Source organism: Rhinoraja longicauda, chromosome 5 (assembly GCF_053455715.1).
Source record: "Rhinoraja longicauda isolate Sanriku21f chromosome 5, sRhiLon1.1, whole genome shotgun sequence".
In the NCBI taxonomy this organism is placed as follows: domain Eukaryota; kingdom Metazoa; phylum Chordata; class Chondrichthyes; order Rajiformes; family Arhynchobatidae; genus Rhinoraja; species Rhinoraja longicauda.
In genome coordinates this window covers 51180789-51203982 of record NC_135957.1, presented here as the reverse complement: position 1 = coordinate 51203982, position 23194 = coordinate 51180789, and the positions used below count along the sequence as shown (strand labels likewise).

The window sequence follows — 23194 nt, the reverse complement described above, 5'->3', positions numbered from 1 at the left end:
CTCAAACGTTTGCAAATCATCTTGCAATAGTTTTCAGTGATTTTTATTCAAGTTCACCCAGATTTGTTTGAACACCAACATCTTTGTCTTTCATAATTAAATAATCTGTCTTTCCATTTTTCTACCAAAATGGATTACCTCACTTTTCTCCATGTTAAATTCTATCTGTCAAGTCTTTGTTCATTCACTGACCTGCCATTATTTTGGAGCTTCTTTGCATGCTCCTCATAACTCGCATTGCCACCCAGCTTTGCATCATGAGCAAACTTGGATCTATTACACTTGGTCCCCTCATCGAATCCCATTGATATAGATTGTGAACAGCTGGGACCACAGCACCAATCTCTGCAGTATCTCACTGGTTACAGCCTTTCAAACTATAAATTATCCAATTTATTCTTAGTCTGTCAGCTAATCCTTGATCCACACCAGTATATTATTGCTATTCCCATGTATTCTATTGTGAAAATAACCTCTCCTTGGGGGAGGGGGGGGGGGTTATTAAAGGGTTTCTGAAAGTCAACATTAGTTCCTACTTTGTTTCAAGAATTTCTTCATTATTTTATAATTAATGCTAATTTCATTCAGCTTCTTATTCTCTTTAGACTTGTTAATCTCCATTATTTCGTGAAGCTTGTAGTCTGTTTTCAAGTCTCAATCTTAATCCGTAAGGTACCCATATTAATTTATGCTAATCTCTTTACACAAATGAAGGATTTTAAAAAGGTAGCCTGTTTTGTTTCTATTCAGATTGCTCCTATATTTGCCCTGCCCATTCCATCATTTTCCAATTCTCAGGCTTTTAGGCAACGTTACAAGCATTTTGCTTTGATCTAATACTATATTCTACCTGAGCTCATCGGGCATAGTTTGACCAATTTTTCTCTTTGATTTTTGAGTCTTTAAAGGGCTATTATCCGTCATCCCTTTTAATGCAATCTACCAAAATTGATTTATACCAAGTACTTTATAGCTTGTTTTTTTTAGATCTGAGGCCCCGATTTCTGAAGAAACTAAATCACTTCAAATCTGTATAAATATTAAAGTCCCATGGTTATTGTATGGTGGGGGGGGATAAAGAAAGTTCTTACAAATGGTTCCTGGGCCTACTATTTCTTAGATCCATCGAAACTAATTCTTCTACTGGATCTTCTGAGCCAAGATTCTCCTCTCTTTTGCCTTTATCGCATCATTTACAAACAACGCTATCTTTACCATTTATCCTCTCTTCTAAAACTCAAGTACCCTGGAATAATTAATTCCCAACCTTGATAACTTTGCAATTGCTTCTCCATAATGGCTGATAGATTGAACCATCTCTAATCATGTTATCAATTCAACTGTCTACAGATACAAAAACATTGAAAAATATTTAATTAATATTGTCACTTTGTTAATGCTGATACAAGTATTGAAAATAATTTATGAGATTCCTCTATTATGGATAAAAATTTACAAGCTACAGAAATGTAAACATTATGATGGATCATGTCTATAATTATATCCTGAGATTCTACTTCTTACACATACCCCTTCTGTTTGCAGTAACAAAGGATTAGTCAATCGATTTTCCCATTCATTTGGACGCGGTTCCGATGTGGATTCCATGAAACTGTGTTTTAGTTCATTAATGCTAGCTTGATGTTTCAATAGATCCTCCTGGGTTTTACCAAGGTCCTAATTTTCACACATGTACACAATAAGAATGAGACACAGTAGATCAAAACTAAATTAGTGGAAACATTTGAGACAGGAATACCAAGGCTCACTGAAAAATTGACTCTTAATTGAAAGCAGTGTGCTGGATTTTTAGGGATAGTAATGAAACAGGTTAGAATTATTTGCCCAACAGCAATACCACCAACTGGCAGGTACCTACTGACATGAGCCTTGAATAATTAGATTGGCGGCTCTGAACCTTTAGTAATAACCTGTTCTGAAACAGAGACTATTTCAGAATAAAATCTAAGTCGTTTTAAAATGATGTTTGTCTGTGAAGTAGACTTTGTGCTTACTATAGATTTTAGACATTGTTTCTGTTAAACATTCAAAGTAATTAATTTTATATTTAAAAATAAGCTATTCAGTGAGACAAGGTGTATGAAATTGCACATCTAGCATTAAACCTGGAGTGCCTAATTTTAGTAGATATTTATAATTAGGTAAAATTGAAAAGATTTGTACAGTTTATGCAGGAATAGTCAACTAAGTCTATTTACCCGTATACAGTATTCCTGGTTAGTAAATGTGCTCATTTATCCAAATATAACCACAGTGAAATACTTTTAGTTCAACCTTCCATTCAGTTTCAGCCTTACTACATGCCAAAATTCTGAACTAGTCCCAACAAGCACAGAATTTGTGAAATGTGATTTTGGGAGGTGTAGAAAGCATTTCCTTTCCCATGCACTGCATGCAAATGTCAGTGACAGCCTGCTAGTGAAAGGTCATCCAGTGCAATGCATCGGCAGCAATGTTTATACCAACCTCCAACATTAAATTGCTATGTCGGACATAAATATTTTCACCTTCTATGCTCAATGAGTTATTCTGTGAAATGGATAGAAAAAAATCCAACATAAAAATAAATTAAATGTATGTGCAGGCACTAAAACTGAAAATTAGGAAAACATCCCACATGGCATTCTAAACATCCAAAGCCAAAATGATTGAAATGGATAAAGAGTGAATATATTAAGTTGCTTCAACCTTTTGCTTTCGTGGTGTTGTTTCATCCTGTTCTGTCTGTATGCATTCAGCAAGTTACAAAAATAAGTTATTATATTCCTTAACTATTCATGAGAAAAACAATTATAAGCAATCAATAACAATCTTAAATGGATTTTGCATATTTCATTTGCCTCTACAGTCGTAATAGTGGCTACCATTCACCCAAACTTCCTTAACTTACAATAATTAAAAAGGTATAAGTGCATTTAACATTTACCTAATTCACAGCTTCATTTTTTTCACATTGAAAAGATCACTTATAAGAGAAAAGGCAGAAACTCTAAATAATAATTTTGGATTATTACTCAAAATAGAAGACACGGAAAGTATCACAATGATAACAGATATTTAAAGAGCTTTAGGGAAGAAGGAACTTAAAACAAATACTAGGCAAACTAACGAGGCCAAAGCATGAAGCTGATAGCTTGCAAAGACTTAGAGTAAGTGGTTGCGGAGATACTGATGAGTTGATTGCAACCTTCCAAAATTCCCTAGATTCTGGTGAGGCTCCAAAGAATTAGAAAACTGTGTTTGTAACAACACTTGAAGAGAGATAAAGTAGGAAGCTACAAGCCAGTTAGCCTAATGTCCATCATTGGGAAAATGCTAAAATACATCCTGAAGTATCAATTCTAGGACAGGTGGAAATATTATACAGCAACACGGATTTATGAAATGCAAATCACTTTTGATAAATTTGCTCGGGCTCTTTGAGATGTAACAAAGGGTGAATAAAAGGGAACAAGTTGATATTATATATTCATACCAAGTAGGACAGATAAAGGTGCCACGTAAACAACTACTTTCACAAGAATGTAGGGGTTGAAGATAATATATTAGCATGGATGTGAAACTGGCCAATTATCAGAAAACAGTTACAGTAGGGCGGTCACGGTGGCGCAGCGGTAGATATGCAGCCTTACAGCAAATGCAGCGCCGGGAGACCCGGGTTCGATCCTGACTACGGGTACTGTCTGTGCGGAATTTATATGTTCTCCCCGTGACCTAAGCGGGTTTTCTCCGAGATCTTCGGTTTCCTCCCACACTCCAAAGACATACAGGTTTGTAGTTTAATTGGCTTGGTAAATGTAAAATTTGTCCCTAGTGGGTGTCGGATAGTGTTAATATGCGGGGATCGCTGTTCAGCGCGTACCCGGTGGGCGGGAGGGCCTGTTTCCGCGCTGAATCTCTAAACTAAACTAATTGTATCACTTTTGGACTGGTAATTAGTGCATAATCAGGTGCCTCAGGGCTCAGTTTGAGCATCAATCGTTATAACCTATATTGATGACTTGGATGAAGTGAATCATGTGTACTTAGTAAGTTGATAATTCATGGGAGCAGAATTAGGCCATCTGGCTAGCGCGTCTACTCTGCCAATCATGGCTAATCTATCTTTCCCCGTCAACATTCTCCTGCCTTCTCCCCCTAACCTTTGACACCGTTACTAATCAAGAACATATCGATCTCCGCTTTAAAGACCTCCAAAGACCTGCCCTCCACAGCCATCTGTGGCAATGAATTCCAGAGATTTACCACCCTCTGGCTAAAGAAATTCCTCCTCATCTTTCTAAAGGTATGTACTTGTATTCTAAGGTTATGGCCTCTGGTCCTAGATTTTCCCACTAGTGAAAACATCCTCCCCACATTCTATCCAGGCCTTCCATTATCCAGCAAGTTTCATTGAGATTCCCCCCTCGTTCTTCTAAACTCCAATGAGTACAGGCCCAGAGGGTTAAATGCTCATCATACATTAAAACATCATCCCTGGGATTATTCTCAAACTTCCTCTGGACCTGCTCCAACACCAACACACCCCTCCTCAGATTTGGGTGACAGAACTACTGCCAATACTCCAATTGCAGTCTGGCCAATGCCCTGCAATGCCTCAGCATTACATCCCCACTTTTATATTGTAGTCCTCTTGAAATGAATGCTAACATTACATTTGCCTTCCTTACTACTGATTCAACCTATAAATTAACCCAAGATAGACACAAAAAGCTGGAGTAACTCAGAGGGACAGATTTTAGATTTAGAGATACAGCGCAGAAACAGGCCCATCGGCCCACCGGGTCCGCGCCGCCCAGCACACTAACAATATCCTACACCCACTAAGGACAATTTTTTTATATTTGCCCAGCCAATTAACCTACATACCTGTACGTCTTTGGAGTGTGGGAGGAAACCGAAGATCTCGGAGAAAACCCACGCAGGTCACGGGGAGAACGTACAAACACCATACAGACGGCGCCCGTAGTCAGGATCGAACCCGAGTCTCCGGCGCTGCATTCGCTGTAAGGCAGCAACTCTACCGCTGCGCCACCGTGCCGTACAGGCAGCATCTCTGGAGAGAAGAAATGGGTGATGTTTCGGATCGAACCCCTTCTTGGGAACTCTGCACCAGCATTCCCAAGTCCCTTTGCACTTCTAATTTCTGAATCCTCTCCCAATTTCAAAAGTAGTCAGTGCCTTTATTCCTACTACCAAAGTGCATGACTGCACACTTTGCTAAACTGTATTCCATCTGCCACTTGCATGCCCACTCTTCCAATCTGTCAAAGTCCTTCTGCAGACTCCCTGTTTCCTCTACACTACCAGCCCCTTCAACTATCTTCATACCATCCGCAAACTTGGCCACAAAGCCATCAATTCCATCATCCAAATTAATATACAACATGAAAAGTAGCCGACCTCTGCAGAACACCAGTAGCCAACCAGAAAAAGCCCACTTTATACCCACTTCACAATAGACAATAGGTGGAGGAGTAGGCCATTCGGCCCTTCGAGCCAGCACCGCCATTCAATGTGATCATGGCTGATCATTCTCAGTCAGTACCCCATTCCTGCCTTCTCCCCATACCCCCTGACTACGCTATCCTTAAGAGCTCTATCTAGCTCTCTCTTGAATGCATTCAGAGAATTGGCCTCCACTGCCTTCTGAGGCCGAGAATTCCACAGGTTCACAACTCTGACTGAAAATGTTTTTCCTCATCTCCGTTCTAAATGGCCTACCCCTTATTCTTAAACTGTAGCCCCTTGTTCTGGACTCCCCCAACATTGGGAACATGATTCCTGCCTCTAATGAGTCCAACCCCTTAATAATCTTATATATTTCAATAAGATCCCCTCTCATCCTTCTAAATTCCAGTGTATACAAGCCTAGTCGCTCCAGTCTTTCAACATATGACAGTCCCGCCATTCCGGGAATTAACCTAGTAAACCTACGCTGCACGCCCTCAATAGCAAGAATATCCTTCCTCAAATTTGGAGACCAAATCTGCACACAGTACTCCAGGTGCGGTCTCACTAGGGCCCTGTACAACTGCAGAAGGACCTCTTTGCTCCTATACTCAACTCCTCTTGTTATGAAGGCCAACATTCCATTGGCTTTCTTCATTGCCTGCTGTACCTGCATGCTTCCTTTCAGTGACTAATGCACTAGGACACCCAGATCTCATTGTATGTCCCCTTTTCCTAACTTGACACCATTCAGATAATACTCTGCCTTCCTATTCTTACCACCAAAGTGGATAACCTCACACTTATCCACATTAAACTGCATCTGCCATGCATCCCCCCACTCACACAACCTGTCCAAGTCACCCTGCAACCTCATAGTTCACACTACCACCCAGCTTTGTATCATCTGCAAATTTGCCAATGGTACTTTTAATCCCTTCATCCACGTCATTAATGTATATTGTAAATAGCTGCGGTCCCAACACCGAGCCTTGCGGTACCCTACTAGTTACTACCTGTTCTTTGCTTTCTGTCTGTCAACCAATTTTCTATCCATGTCAGTACCCTACCTCCAATACCACTAATCTCCTATTTGGAACCTTGTCGAAGGCTTTCTGAAAGTCGAGGTACACCACATCCACCAGCTCTCCCCTGTCAATTTTCCTAGTTACATCCTCAAAGAATTCCAGAAGATTAGTCAAGCATGATTTCTCCTTCGTAAATCCATGCTGACTCAGAATGATCCTGTTACTACTATCCAAATGCTCCGCAATTTCATCTTTTATAATTGACTCCAGCATCTTCCCCAACACTGATGTAAGACTAACTGGTCCATAATTTCCCGTTTTCTCTCTCCCTCCTTTCTTAAAAAGTGGGACATTAGATACCCTTCAATCCAAAGGAATTGATCCTGAATCCATACAACATTGGAAAATGATCACTAATGCGTCCACAATTTCTAGCGTCACCTCCTTAAGTACCCTGGGATGCAGACCATCAGGCCCTGGGGATTTATCAGCCTTCAGTCCCATCAGTCTACCCAACATCATTTCCTGCCTAATGTGGATTTCCTTCAGTTCCTCCGTCACCCTAAGATCTCTTGCCACTAGAACATCTGGGAGATTGCTTGTATCTTCCTTAGTGAAGACAGATCCAAAGTACCGGTTCAACTCATCTGCCATTTCCTTGTTCCCCATAATAAACTCCCCTGCTTCTGTCTTCAAGGGACCCACATTTGCCTTGACTATTTTTTTCCTCTTTACATACCTAAAAAAGCTTTTACTATCCTCCTTTACGTTATTGGCACTTTGCCTTCTGCCATCCAACTAATCTTCTATCCCCACTAATTTTCACAATATTATTGGCCTTTTTTTGCTTTTAAGCTGTTTTTGACTTCCTTTGACAGCCACGTTCACCTCCCGTAATGTGTATAGTTTAGATCTCCAGATTTAAGGAATGAAATACGTATATTGGAGGTAGTGGAGAAAACGCAGATAAATTTCAACAGGTTGATTCTTGGAATGAAGGGTGTTGGCTGGGGAACATCGGGTAAACCAAAAGATGGTGGAATTTTAAAGAATGAGGAGCGATATTATGTAAGATTCAGGGTGGATGCTGAGAGGATATTTCTCCTGGTAAATTCCTTGAACTTGCGGCATAATTTTAGAATAAGAAGATTTAAGGACGACACGAGAAGGAATTTCTTCTCTCAGAAGGTTGCAAATATACATAATTTTCCATTCCAGAGAATTGCAGAAGCAGAGTCACTAAGTATATTCAAAGCAGAGATTGGCAGACATGTGACCTGCGCCAGAGTCAAGAATTGTTGTCAAAGTTAAGACTGAATCAGCTATGGTCGTATTCAATGATACAGCAGCTTTGAGAAGCCTATTCTTAATAGGACATGATCATAAATAAGGTTAGAATTTAGACATCAGCAAATATATATTAATGTTTAAGTTGGGGCATTGAGGAATTTAAGGCAATTATTTGGAATTGCATAAAAATATGCATTAATTCAAACTGTACATTGGAAATTGATTGGACCCAAAAAACCCAGTCATTACTGTGGGTGGCTGCAAATTTCCAAATTAACAATTAAATATTTAAGCCAAGTACAGCAGACTGGGAGCAGATGAAAATGGAAACTGACAAGTAAAAATTACTCTTGATGCTGAAAGATAACCACAAATTACAAATAACAAATTTGATTTTGTATCAAATGTTCCTTTAAAAAAAATGGCAAAAGTAACACAATCTCAATGAGTGATAAACACACGTTTAAGTTCAATTTTAGTAAAAAGAGGTGGAAAGTGTTTACAGATCAAAGTGTCCACATCAAGTATAAAAGCTCCCCACCTCCCAAATTGATTGGATACAATCTAAATTCAGTGTATTGAGGAACTACAAATTAGAATGGACTTTTGTTAACAATAGAATGAGAGAAATAGAATGAAACTTCAGATCCCAAAGTACAATATTCAACTCTAGTTAAAATAGTCATTACTTCCTCAGCATAAAGAACTTTAAAAATCTTTCAATATCATATTCAAAAACTTGTTAAATGCCACACATTAAGTGGCAAAATTACACACCTCCTCTTCCTCTGCTTTCTCACACAGGTCATTGTCATAAGAGGCATATAATGTAGTCGCCTTAGATTCCAAGTAACAGAGAGACAAAGCAAGGGGAAGGGAAAGGGCCAGTGAAAAAGGGACAGACTGGGATGCAGACAGGAGCAGCACAAAGATAAGGATGATGGATGGAATAAGGGATGGAGATGTAATGGGGATGTACTTTTGAAAGCTTGGGGGAATCAAAGTAACATAGTTGTCAGGAAGGCTGGGAAAGCTGATGTACCCATCTTCATCAAGCAATGACGGAAATTTGGGAGGAAGACATTTATATAGGTTAAGAAATGCAAAACCCAATGCATTTCTTGCAGTACTGGATTCAATTTCTGTTTCCTTCTGATCCTGTACTGCAAGACTGGAACACTGAGAGGCGGTGGTAAATACAGGAACAGGATAATGAGATGTCAATCCTGGCTCATTGTTTGGAAGTGCTGTGCATAAACTGTTAGTGGTAGAAATAGACTCGGAAGTATATTCTTGGTCTAATTCGCCAGCTGAAAATGCACTATCTTCCGAAATGTCAGACAGAAAATCTGTCTCAAGAATGGGAAAGAGATTAGATGAGAGGGAATAGTTAGAATATGTAGGAGATGGTGGACAAATGTTGTGGAACTAAAATTAAACGCAGATCATGCATATATGTTAATGTTCCAGAAGGAAGAGGGCAAAGGAAACAAAAAGAAGAGAAATATTAGTCAGAAAGTCATACAGGAAGTGCTGCACATTTCAATGAATGGAGGCCAACAACATTAGCTTTTACAAGATGAATAGGGTAAACAACACAGAAATAAGCACGACATTTTGCACAATAATTTTCTGCATGGTTACTCATCTCTCCTGCTGTGGATCTACTCAATTTAAAATTTAAAACAAACAATTGAATTTATAGCATTTTTTCAAACAGAGCATTTAATTAAATTTATATAGCATGGTTTTATTACATTTCTGCATTATATTAACTTTAACTATTCTTAATATGGAAACATAGAAAATAGGTGCCATTCGGCCCTCTGAGCCAGCACCACTATTCAATATGATCATGTCTGATCATCCAAAACCAGTACCCCATTCTTGCTTTCTCCCCATATCCCTTGATTCCGTTAGCCCTAAGATCCATATCTAACTCTCTCTTGAATATATCCAGTGAATTGGCCTCCACTGCCTGCTGTTGCAGAGAATTTCACAGATTCACAACTCTCTGGGTGAAAAAGATTTTCCTCATCTCTGGGTGAAAAAGATTTTCCTCATCTCAGTCCGAATTGGCCTTATTCTAAAATTGTGATAATATAATAGTGTCATTTGATTATAACAAAACAGATCAACTAGAAGTTACTTTTCCTCTACCCATATCCAGAAGCACTTGTGCATCAAATAACAATATTAGATAGGATGAAACAAACAGCTAATTGTCCTGCCATTAATTTAAATGGAACAAATTTATGCAAGTTACTTCAAAAGGTGTGTGTTCTGACAAACAGATTTTGCAATATTCATTCGAAAGTCTCCTGTGCATCTGGACACTGAATCAAACATATCTCCATTTATTTTCAACATTTACATCCATATTTTTTCATTCAATTAGTTACACATTTTAACGGTAAATAAATATGCAGAGAACCGAAAAGACTATTCTATAATATATTTGACATATCTGAAAGCGGGAATGGATTGCTTTTTGATTGTTTGTTTGCAGACCATTCATTCATTACCTTACAACTCTGTGATCAATTCTAGCTTGGCCAGCAAGCCCATTCCAAATGCTATAATTTTCTAATTTTATATAGCTATAGTTAGTGCATTAAAGTTCAGAGGACAAAGTATAGCAAGCATATGCAGAAAAAAATTGCCTATTTGGTGAATAAAACTTCAATTATTTATTTCTCCACAAGGACCTGGTATTGCCATAATTATTTTCTTGTTTCTCCAAGAAATAATTATTAAAATACTATTTGGCCAATGCAGCTATAAATTATTTGGCAGGTAGGAGTGGATGGAAGACCTCAACTATATGCATGTCTTTTATTATACTCTCAATCATCAGCTATGCAATATTGCTCCCATCAATGAAAAACTTAATAAAAATATAGTACCTTTGTTTCCACAGGCATTTCCAGCTGTGAGGCTTTCAAAGAAGTGGTTATATCTTTTATTGCCAACTCTTCATCTGCTTCTGTTTTAACACCATCTGTTGCAGTGACCTCTGCTGTTGAACATAAACAGGAAGATTCTTGCTGCAGACCCACTTCATTAATGCCACCTGCTGGAACTTCAGAAAAAGATTTAAAGTTGGCTTTTATAGCCTGATAAATGCTCAATGTCAAATACAGTGGTTCGATGACAACATGTTTTCCTGCTCCAAAGTAAAAGATTTGTGCTGAGAAATAAAAAGCTTTCAAACATCAGATTAGCTTTTTCTACATCCATATGTCACTTTTGTTTTCTATGGACCTGCGCTTCACCCAAGAGAAAACACTAGTGGGGAACAGATACTCTGCAGAAGTATCTTTCTTTTTCTTGGCTTCAGATTGTTCAAAAAAGCAGTCAAGAAGAATGGGTGCGCCATTATTAAGACCAGGATTCATAAGCCATGTAACCTGAAGAAGAATCTTGCTGCTTTGACAGGTTGCTTTGTTGCATCCTGCTTTTGGTGATTTAGGTTTGAAAATTGACAAAGTTGTGACTAATTATGTCATAACTACAAAATGTTTTGAAAAGGTTGAACTGAATTGTGGATTCCCTGTTACATCTCATAATATTTCTCAAAATAATTGAGACCTTGTAAATTACATAACAGAAAATAGTTCATTCCAAGAATGGATCAAACTTCCCACCTACCTCCATCAAGACTTCTCGACATTCGCTTACTCGAAGTACGCTCAAAATATGGTGCAGGTCTGTCAATGAGGACGCTTGCCTCCCGTGTTTGTGCCTGGGTGCGCCCACTGTAGCGGAACTTCGAACCCAAAGTCAGGAACTTGCTTTTCGGTGTTTGCTCAGGAGACAGCAACCTGTAAATAATGATTGCCAATATTCAGACTGAAACTAAATGTACTTTTAGTTACATTTCTAATTCAATCTTAGCAATTAATCATTAAATAATGCAGTTCAGATATGATGGAAACATGAAACTTGACATGTAAAACCATAGAGAAAAGATTTTTTAGCAGATTGTATTTTAGTCATACGAATGTTGTGAAAATCTCTCTTTGATAATAAGTTATAAGTTCATGTAACATGCGAGCAGAATTAGGCCATTCAGCCCATCAAGTCTCCTTCGCCATTCGATCACGGCTGATGTATTTTTCCTCTGAACCCTATTCTCCTGCCTACTCCACTACCTTTAACACCCTTACTAATCAAGAGCCTATCAATCTCCGCTGTAGAAATAGTTCTAAGATAAACTACTTTCTGAGGAGTATTTCAATGTTGTTGTAGTTGTCAGTTGTTGTAGGTGTTGTCGTAGGTAGTCGTAGGTGGACGTCCTAAGTCGCGACGATTGGGTCTCTGGTTATCACCAGCTTGACTTCGACTTGGTGGTAGGTTGTTGTGGCTTGTCGTAGACATTGTCGTAGGGGTGGTCCAGTCGCCGTTTTTTCGGTGATCTGCTACGACTATGACAGTGCTGCCAGTCACCTAAAAAAATCCCTTAAGTGGGACAGGCCCTATATATGTACTATGTACTATATATTTTTGGAAGAAATATAAAATTTAGAAAAGCATAATTTGCACATAGCAAAATATACAGTCTTCTTTGAATTATCATTGGGCTGAATCAATTTGGATTGAAGGGTCTATTCCGGTACAGTACTATTCTGTTCTAGTTATAAATACCTTTATGTTGACCATGTGCATACAAATTTGATATATTCAGATTACCATTCATTAAATATGCTGTCAGTAGCCCATGGCTTCAGACGCACATGGGGTCTTTAAAGACCTACAAGCTGCTCCTCTCTTGACATTTGCCATCATTACACCCGTGCAATGTGCAGCCTGGCCTCTCACTATACTGGTTGATCTTGCCAAAGGCCTTCTAAAAGTTCCCTTGGACGTAGTGGGCTGAAGAGCCTTTTCTATACAGTATGACTCCATGAGCAAGGTGGGCACATGTCAAGTCACTGTGTAGATGGACACATAATGCTGGAGGATGGCTTTTGATGAATTAGGACACGCATAATGGGCTGTAGGATTCTTTGAATTACTATTTTTGCCTCAAATTCCCTCCAGATTTTATTCATTTTAAAGATTGGTAAATGAAGGATTCCCAGAAAACAAGCTGAAACTTATGGGTCATTGGAGGTGGACAGAAAAGACAAGTCCAGCTTCCTGACTTCAGGGTGTGGGAAATATTTGTCGTACGAGAATGCGGTGTGAAGAACAAGCTATTTAAAAATTGTGCCTGACATGTGTATTTTTTGAACGACTTGGAATATTGCCTTTGGAGCTCTGCCTCAAAGTCTCAAACTCTTAGCGACACGACTTTTAGTTGGGTCATTCAAATGGAATCCCTTTCTTATCAACTGGAAGGATGTTCAATGGGAGATATTGAAAAGTAAAATATTGTCGATGTTGGAAGTACTGAAAAGGTTAGCAATTATCTGCAGAGAAATGCAGAGTTAACATTTCACGATTAAGGTGAAAACAGAAAATGCTGGAAACCCACAGCAGGCCAGTCTAATTTGCAAGTGTCCCCAGGATTTTCTGTTATTATTTAACATTGCCAACGTCCAATTTCTTTGATTAACATTTCAGATTAAAAGTCTTTACATTCATCAGTTCTTTGCGGTCAAGTATCGAAAATGTAAGCTGTTTCTCCCCTCATTGATGCTGACTGAATTGCTGAGTATTTCCAGCATTTTCTGCGTCGCAAGAGTGTAGCTATAGTTTCAAGGAGAAAGAAAGATTGGAGTCAAGGGTTGGGAAGGGGGATGACAGGACTGTAGGGCATACAGAATTTGACAGGAGCTATGTGACGTGCATTTTAAAATACTAAAGGTCAGAAGTTATGTTATGTACAGTTAAATTAAATTAGCATTTCTTGTTAGTCGCCCTCAAGCGATTTAGATTGTAAAACTTTTCCCTCCCTGCAAAAATAGTGTGCTACTGATCTGGCAAATATTGTGTGCTTTTCCTGTTATACGATTATAATAGATTATATTCTTAAAATATTACTTCGATGGTTGAATTTGATAAAAATGGCTCCTATTGTTGACCACTGAGCTGGCATATTAACCACAGAATAGGTTTACCTGAAAAAAGTGTGATGTTCCACACAAACCTTCCACAATCTCTTTGCTGCTCTATGATTCGGCAACTTGAAACCAATGGTACTTTCAAACTGCTCTATCTGGAAAGGAAAAAATATCTAATTTTGTAGTACCGGTTAAGCTTACAAACAAACTTCTTTTACTTTTTCACTACCTAAAAAGGATCTCCTTTGCTGTAATCACATCACAAAATAGGGTATTTGCAAGGAGGAAACACAAGTTATTTCCTAATTTACCTTTGCATTATACACTTCCCATTTTAATTGGCATTCACATTTCCTCAAATTGGCTACAAAGCATTCAGAGTTAAATATTAAAATTATGATAATTTGTACAACTCTCTACTCAACCAATTGTTACACTGGATACTGTCAATGTGTCGAACTCCCTTGGAGAAAAAAATGTAAAGAAAACATCAGAGAGATAGCCTTAAATGATTGGAGTAGCCAAGATTGTTTAATTCTGGACCTAGCAAAATACAAAAGGATGCCACACTAGGATAGAGAAAAATTTCACTGGCAAATCCACGAGAGGTTTGTGAGCATTTACTGATGAGGTTGAAACATAGTGCTATGAAGCATAGTACTTTTCTTCACCAGTTATAGGGTCAACATTTTATAGGAAACCACATCCAAAAATGTAGGAATCACTGTCCTCTTTTACTCTGATGGTCATTCTCATCTTCTCTTTCTCAAGCTAAATGGTGCAGCTGTCAGAGCACAAGGATCTGTCCTTTTGCTGTGTCTATGGATCAATTTTAATTCTACTCAGGTATTTCTAAGCTCTGCGTATCGACTTTTGTGATGATCCTTTTTGGTATGATCCTCACTCGAGGATTTAATGATTACATTTCCAATTTTCACTCATGATTGAATAGTATTCTACTCGCTTTAATTCAACATTTAATCAAACTATGTATATTGGATAAATTCTTACTTCTCCAGGTCGAATTTTAATATAGAAATTGCTTCGCTTGTAAGAAATTTTAAGAATCTTTGGCCAGGCAAAGCGGTTAATCCTGAGACGATCTTTGTAGATGAGCAGTCCATTTGCACATATACCCAACATAATATCCACTCCTTCTGAATCCTATGAAAGTCAACAGAAAAAAAGTAAAGTTGGTTAAAATATGAACTTGGCTTTATGGTACCTTAAACTTAAAGGCCAATTGTTACAAGAAGCTAATGGACAATTATAGCCTTTTTGAAATACCAAAATCTTCAGCATAGTTCATATTATTTAATATTTGATAAATTAAAGCCAACATGAACATCTATACTTGTACAAAACAGTGTTGGAGGAACTCAGTAGGTCAGGTAGTATCTGTGGAGGGTATGGACACATGACACAGTGTTGGGACCCTTCTTCAGACATTATCTCAAATTTTTGGCCTGTACTCAGGATGCAAATTCAAATATAGAATTTGTTTTCACGCCACTCATGCTTTTTTCCTCATCCTGTCACTATGCTTCTTTTCATTCTCCAGAATCTGGCCAGCATTTACCACCCATCCTGACATGCCCTTGAGAAATTGCTAGTAAACCTATTTTTGAACTGCTGTTGCATTTGTAGTGAAGGTATTCACACAATGCTTTTGCGAGGAGAGTTCCAGGACTTAGATGAAGTAACAACAAAAAAAAATAGCAATATATTTACGTCAGAAATGGTGTACGACTCTGAAGATAAACTGCAGATAATTGTGTTCTGGAGACACATGAGACTGCAGATGCTGGAGCTCATTAGGTCCATCAGCAAACTTGGAGGGAATGGGCAGACCACTTTTCGGGTTGGGACTCTTCTTTAGACAGCTATAATTGTATTCCCATTCCTTTGTTGTTCATGATGGTAGAGGATGGAGGCATTTGAGGTGCTACTGGAGCAGCCAAGGTGAGCAACTGCAACGCTCGGTTGCAGATGGTGGCGTAAAGAATGGATGTTCACGATAATTGATTGAGTGCCAATTAAATGAGCTGTATTGTTGTGGATGACGGTGTATTGTTGTGGATGACGATGCTGGAGTAACTCAGCAAGTCAGGCAGCATTTCTGGAGAACATGGATAGGTGATGTTCTGGGAGGGGATCCTTCTTCAGACTGATAGTGATGGAGCGGCTGGGGGAAAAAGAAATCTGCAAGAAGAGAGGCAGGACGCAGTGACTGGTAATTGGTGGTCACAGGTGAGGTGGGGTTGTTAGGTGGATGGTTGCAACAAAGGCCAGAGATTAAAGCAGAAGGTGTAAGGCAGGCTGATTAAAGAGTTTCAAATTGTGAAGCCAGAGGAAGGAATGTAATATGTACGAGTTCATCTGCGGGCAAGGGGGAGTTAGGGAGAGAAAGCATGGAGGTCGGTCGGGGTTGTTAGTGGTTACCTAAATAGGAGAATTCAATTTTCATATCGTTGGTTTGCAAGTTACCCGTGTGGAATACGAGGTGCTGTTCCTCAAGTTTGCATCTGGCCTCACACTGACAATCTGTTAATGGAGGAGGTCCAGGGCAGCAAGGTCAGTATAGGAATGGGATGGGGAGATAAAATGGTCAGCACTGGGAGATCCAGTAGCCTTTGGTGGACTGAGTGCAAGTGCTTGGCAAAATGGTTGCAGTGTCTACGCTTGGACTCACTGATGTGCAGGAGGCCACATCGGGAACACCAGATGAGGTTAGTGGACGTGCATATGAACCTCTGAATCACCTTGAAAGACTGCTGGAGTCCCTCATGGCCTTAAAGATAGAAAACATAACTAAAATCCCTTAGCCATAGTATATCTTGTCTAAACTTTCTTCAATGCATTTTATCCATGTGAAAAAGTGATAACCAGTGTAACCCAATATTTTAGGAAATATTTTTCCATGGGCCAACAATCCCTTCTTTAAAAAAAAAATTAAATTAAAACTGTGGCTTCTCAACTTTCACCTTCATACACATGAACATCTAACACCACTATATAAAATTAAAAGGTCTAAACACAGCTAGAGAACATCACGTCTCTTGCCAGTCTAAAAAAAAACTTTTCACTATTATTCTATGCTGTTTGTCTAATAGTCAAATTTGTACTTAAAATTTGTCACTATCATTTGGCAATTTCTCTTTTTTTTAATCCTAAATCAGTCTTTATTTAATTAACTTCATGACTTTTACTAATGGAATCTGGGTGTTGTTTAATCACACTTATTGCCCATCCTCACTAGCCCTCAAGGTGGTGATGGTGAGGCACCATCTCGAATATCTGCAGTCCACTTAATCAAGTACTCCCTTCATGTTACAAAGTGAGAAGTTCCTCGCTACAAAGGAACAACAATATCTCAGTCAGGCAAATACAAGCATGCAAATTAAGAGGGGGATTGGGCAATTCGGCCCCTTCAAGCCTACTCCGCCACTGAATATGCTTAGTTCTTCAGATTGCAACTCCACAGTCCCACCCTGTCCCTGATAACCTTTCATTCACTTGCTGATCAAGGAAGTATCTAATTTTATTATATTATTTGAATACCATACTTACCCATGCCAAACTCACTCAGTTAAGATAGGAGCAGTATATTTATTTTACCCTTTTCAGAAAGTAATGAGTTTGAAACTCACTTCCTCAAAGAACAGTGGAAGTAACCTGAATATTTTGAAGTCAGAGATAGACAGGTTCTTGGTAAGTGGGTGAATGGTTACCATGAGTAGACAGGAATATGAAGATAAGGTTAGTCAGATCAGTCACAATCTTGTGCCAGAGTTACTACACTACAAAGTCTCCAAGCTGACTGAGCCTGAACCCCTCTGTCAGTGGATCATCAACTTCCTGACGGACAAGAAGCAGCATGTGAGGCTGGGAAAGAACATCTCGGACCCGCAGACTCTCAGCGTAGGAGCTCCACAAGGCTGCGTACTCTCCCCTCTCCTTTACTCTCTCTACACCAACGACTGCAACTCCACAGACTCCTCTGTCAAGCTCCTCAAGTTTGCGGATGACACTCCCTGATTGGACTGATCCAGGATGGGGAGGAATCTGCGTACACAGCTGGCGTCCTGGTGCCATCGCAACAACCTGGTGCTCAATGTTCTCAAGACAGTGGAACTAATTGTAGACTTTCGAAGAGATCCCCCTCCCCTCCCCCCACTCACCATCAACAACACCATAGTCACATCTGTGGGGTCATTTAAGTTCCTTGGAACCATCATCTCCAGGGACCTTAAATGGGGGGCCACCATCGATTCCAGTCAAAATGGCCCAACAAAGGATGTACTTCCTGCAGCAACTGAAGAAACACAATCTGCCACAGGCAATGATGGTCCAATTCTATACTGCTATCATTGAGTCTGTCCTCACCTTCTCCATCATGGTCTGTTTTGGCTCAGCCACCAAGCACAACATCCGGAGGCTGCAACATATCGTTCGCACAGCTGAGATGGTTGTTGACGAACTGTACACTGCAAGGGCCAGGAAGCGAGTGGGCAAGATCATCTCTGACCCCTCTCACCCTGGCCACAAACTCTTCGAAGCACTTCCCTCTGGAAGGCGACTCCGGACTGTCAAAGCAGCCACAGCCTGACATAAAAACAGCTTTTTTCCACGAGTGATAGTTCTACTCAATAACCAAAGTCTGTAGTCTCTTTTTTGCTCTGGTTTATTTTCACCCACATGTTTAGACCGTAATGTTGTATCTTTGTTGTTTTGATGTGGTTATGCTTTATTCTTAATTGTTAACTGTATGTTTGTGTTGTCATTTGTGAGCGGAGTACCAAGGCACATTCCTTGTATATGCATACTTGGCCAATAAACGTATTCATTCATTCATTCAACCTTATTAAATGGCAAAGCATACTGAAGGGCCAAATGACCCAATTCTTCTCAAAATTCATACGTGCATATATCTTTGTTGCTCTTCATGATCTCTAAGACAACGAGTTGAATGAGCTGGGTGGAGCATGTTAGCAGGGCTTGATGACAAACAATGCAGACTTACTGCAAAACAACGGCTCAAATTGTACTTGGCACAGAGCAGAGTTATTCCTGTGGGTTTAAGGCTCGCAGCAATCTCAATGCTTTTTTGCTAGTTGTCAGATAAAGAGCAGCCCATAAATGGTAACTCCTTGTATACCAAGAGGACCAAAGGCCTTGTCAGTCATTTCTAATAGTCATTAAACTCTCTGTAAAAAGCAAGTGTGATTCAAACTATCATGTGACTACAATACAAGTGATGAATTTTGTATATATCAAATTCCCTGCATTGAATCTATGCAGGTTAATTTTACTGGTGGTGTGAAAAAAGACAGTTGAATATGGTGATGTTAGCAGCAAAAGAATCAAATGGAAAACAGAACAAGGAGTGACTACTTTATTTTTGATACACGGCCACAAGTATTTGCTGCTTATTCTAATGATAGATAGTAAAGGATCAAAATGTTTTGAAACAAACACCAAATGCTGTAATATTTTAACACAAGTACTGTGATTTGATTTGCATAACACTCAACTTGATTTTGCCAACCTAGCTAGCACCTCTCTTCCCTTCCTCCATAATTGTTAACCAAGTAGTAATCAATTACCTTTGCATGATGCAAGTCTACACCATACATGGAAAGCATTTTGGCACTTTCCAGAAATTGAGCATCAGCCTGGGCTGGAGTTAAACCCCTGGTAAAGAAACAAGAAATCCAATGTAAAGGCAGCATAAAATTAGGTGGTAAATTCAGTTTAAAAAAAGAACTATTAAACAGATTTCCCATTAATTTTTTTAAAATTAGATAGATTAAAATACATTAATATAAATGCACTAATACAATGGGTCAATTATCTGTAAGTCTATGATTTGAACAGCACAAGCATAACTGAGCAAAATTACACTGAAAAACACTTATCACTTCAGAATTAAGATAGAAAAGAGAAGATTTTCAATTGTTGCACCTTACTTGTTTTGCCTGATTTGTGGTTACATTAAAACTAGTGACAGTTGAATCACCTGAATTTAATGTTCATTGAGCACATCTCCCAAATGGTTTAGAATGCTGACCCAACACGAGGGAAAAACATAGCAATTTAGAAGGGTTTCGACCCAAAACATCACCCATTTCTTCACTCCAGAGAGGTTGCCAGTCCCGCTGAGTTACACCAGCTTTTTGTGTCTATCTGCAATTTATGATTAATTGTGGGGAGACAAGTATAAGCAAAACAGTCCGAGCTGGTGACTCTCTTGCACTTCTTCAAATTTAGTGCATTTCATTTAGTGTTCATAATGCAATCTCTTCCACTTTTGAGCACTGAACGGAGACTGCTTTGCAGAGCATCTTTCTTGTCTTCTGGGGTAACCGAGCCAGCAGTTGCCTTTCGCTTAACTTATCTATTGCAATCTGAGCACTCTTTATGGCTTTCTACACTTAAGTCCAATGCAACTTTGAGTAAGATCGTTCAATTAGCATGTTACTGTCCTCAGGATTCAATATAGATTTCATCAACCTCACATAACTCACTTTCTCTGCATCAGAAATGGCCTGTTCGATTGTAGGTAACCCATTAGTAATATTTACTCAGGTTTTTCTCTCTCCACTGACACTGTTGATCTCCACTTGTTTCCTAAAACTTCAAACTGCATTTAATAGCTTCCACATATTCCTTTGTTTTCTCACTCACCTGATGGCTCTCACTAATTTATCAGATGGCTTCATCAATGGTCACCAAGACAATCCATCCTTCACCAACCCTTTCTGCAATTTACAGGTTTTCTCTTTCCATGTTTTGACAAAATGCCTTCAACCCAAAACTAACTGTTTCTCATTCCACAGATTTTGCCAGCACTGTTGAGGGTTTCCAGCATTTTCTATTCTTATTTTGTATTTTCAGTACATGCAGTTTTTTGATTTTCAAAAGACAATTATACTTCAGCTAAAAATTACATTTTAACATTTTGCTAGGACATAGACATTCCAAAGTATATTATTATTTAAATAGGCCATCAGATAAGTGCTTCAGTCATTTTCACACTGCTATCTTTATGATTTCCTATAAGTGTTTGATTACTTAAGTAAATATGCTTTGACAACCAACTGTGACTAATTTCTACCTGTGTGTTTTATGCAGTTCAGAAATTTTCTCTTCCAATTCTTTTGTCTGGTTTGGAGCAAATTGCAATTCTTTAACGTAACCTGCTTTGTGTTCATTGGCATCATAGTCTCCATGTTCCGCTTGCAATGCGCAGGAACCAAGAAGGGCATGAGTTACAAAAGAACATGGCAAACGACCAGATACGATATCTTGGCGGAGTTGAAGGCACAAGTAATATCTGCAAGAGATAACAGATTCTCAACTGTTTCTTAAATTCACATTTAAACCAAGAATTGTATAGTTTCATTCAATAAATACACTTAATTTCGTATGCTTTGAGCCCCTCTTAATTTCAACTTTTTAATTTTATTAATCCTTATTCATACATTATGGCTTGAGTTTTAACAGGGAAGGGATCTCACAACAAATAAAAACAGTCTTGCAAATATTTTGTTGTAACTTGCAGAAGACCGAGGGTCTGAGCTATGGGGAGAGGTTGAGCAAGCTAGGACTCTATTCCTTGGAGCGCAGGAGGATGAGGGGTGATTTTACAGAACCGTATAAAATCATGAGAGGAATAGATCTCTTGCCCAAAGTAGATGAATTAAGAACTAGACATTGGGTTAAGGTGAGGGAAAAAAGATTAAAGAAGAATCTGAGGGGTAACCTTTTCACACAAAGGGTGGTGGGTGTATGGAATGAGTTGCCAGAGGAGTTAGTAGAGCCAGGTACTTTGGCAATGTTCAAGCAACATTTCGACATGGATAGGACAGGTTTGGAGGGATATGGGCCAAATGGAGGTAGATGGAACATGTTGAATAGACTGTGGGCAAGTTGGGCCAAAGGGCCTGGATTCACACTGTAGGACTCTAAGACTGGTAGTTAACTGAAGAACATCCATCACCAGAGTGGATCGATATTTATAAACAACAACTACAGAAAAGTGGGCAGATCATTTTCAGAGTCCTGTACAGCTTGTCTGAGACTTCAGTCCCTCATATCCCTCTAAACCTTTCCTATCCATATACCTGTCCAAATGCCTTTTAAATCTTGTTGTTTCTGCCTCAACTATCTCCTCCAGCAGTTCATTCCATATACCCATCATTAAAAAAGTGATCAGAAGGTCCGCAAGGGTCGGAGCTGGGGTTCCTACTCTTAACGTTATATATTAATTATTTGGCCATTTTGTGGCCACGTTTGGGGATGATACGAAAATAGGTGGAAGAGCAGGTAGTGTAGAGAAAGCAGGGACTCTGCAGGAGGTCTTGGATAGGTTGGGAGAGTACGCAGAGAAGTGACAGATGGAATATAGTGTAGCAAAGTGTGGAGTCATGCATTTTGGTAGTTAATCTGCAAGTTGAATCGGAAGCAAACTCAATGCTGGCATTTATTTCAATAGGGCTTGTATACACAACAGGGATGTAATCTTGAGGCTCTATAAAGCTGCATTTGAATATTGAGGAATTTTGGGCACCATATCTGAGGAAGGATGTGCTGGCTCTGGAGGGTCCAGAGGAGGTTTACAAGAATGATCCCAGGAATTAGTAGTTTAACCTATGATGAGCGTTTGTCAGCACTGGGCCTGTACTCGCTGGAGTTGAGAAGAATGAGGGGGGACCTCATTGAAACACATAGAACAGTGAAAGGCTTGGATAAAGTGGATGTGGAGAGGATGTTTCCACTAGTGGGAGAGTCTAGGACTAGAGATCACAGCCTCAGAATTAAAGGACATTTTTTTAGGAAGGAGATGAGAATTTTTTTTAGTCAGTGAATCTGTGGGGCTCTTTGCCACAGAAGGCTGTGGAGGCCAAGTCAATGGATATTTTTTAAGGCAGCGATAGATTCTTGATTAGCACAGATGTCAGAGGTTATGGGGAGAAAGCAGGAGAATGGGGTTAGGGGGAAGAGACAGAGCAGCCATGATTGAATAGCAGATTCGACTTGATGGGCCAAATGGCCTAATTCTACTCCTATCACTTATGACCTTATGAAGTTGCCTTCCTGAACCATGGTAGTTTTTCTGATAAAGATCCAGAAGGAATGATTAATGATTGCAACAATGAAGGACATTACAACTAAAAGGATCATGAAATTTGGGGGAAAAGTTGGATTTGAATTGGACGATCAGCCACAATTTGCACATGTGCCGTTCCTGCCTAACCCTCAACAACCTCCCTCCAACGAGTTGGTCAACGATAACTGGAAGATGACCATATCTCAAATGGCAGACTGCAGAGGCAGTTCCAGAAATCCCCCAAAAGCTTTTGGCAGAACGAGCCAAACCATGTCACTTTCAAA

General features: G+C 39.3%; 1 protein-coding gene across 18 annotated transcripts in view; it reads right to left on the bottom strand.

Moving 5' to 3' along the window:
* Positions 1-23194, bottom strand: part of LOC144593640 (protein 4.1-like) — a 112003-nt gene that overhangs the window by 22695 nt on the left and 66114 nt on the right. For 7 of the 18 annotated variants that reach the window (XM_078399518.1, XM_078399522.1, XM_078399517.1 and 4 more), the window contains exons 7-15: positions 20916-21134; positions 19405-19492; positions 14810-14962; positions 13856-13953; positions 11442-11614; positions 10697-10872; positions 8568-9218; positions 2710-2745; positions 1531-1677 (exon numbers count right to left, since the gene is read on the bottom strand). In XM_078399518.1, coding sequence (XP_078255644.1) covers positions 1531-1677; positions 2710-2745; positions 8568-9218; positions 10697-10872; positions 11442-11614; positions 13856-13953; positions 14810-14962; positions 19405-19492; positions 20916-21134 — 1741 coding nt within the window. Of the gene's footprint in view, positions 1-1530; positions 1678-2487; positions 2551-2709; positions 2746-8567; positions 9219-10696; positions 10873-11441; positions 11615-13855; positions 13954-14809; positions 14963-19404; positions 19493-20915; positions 21135-23194 lie in introns of all 18 variants that reach the window. The other 11 variants (XM_078399534.1, XM_078399536.1, XM_078399520.1 and 8 more) reach the window with 10 other exon arrangements.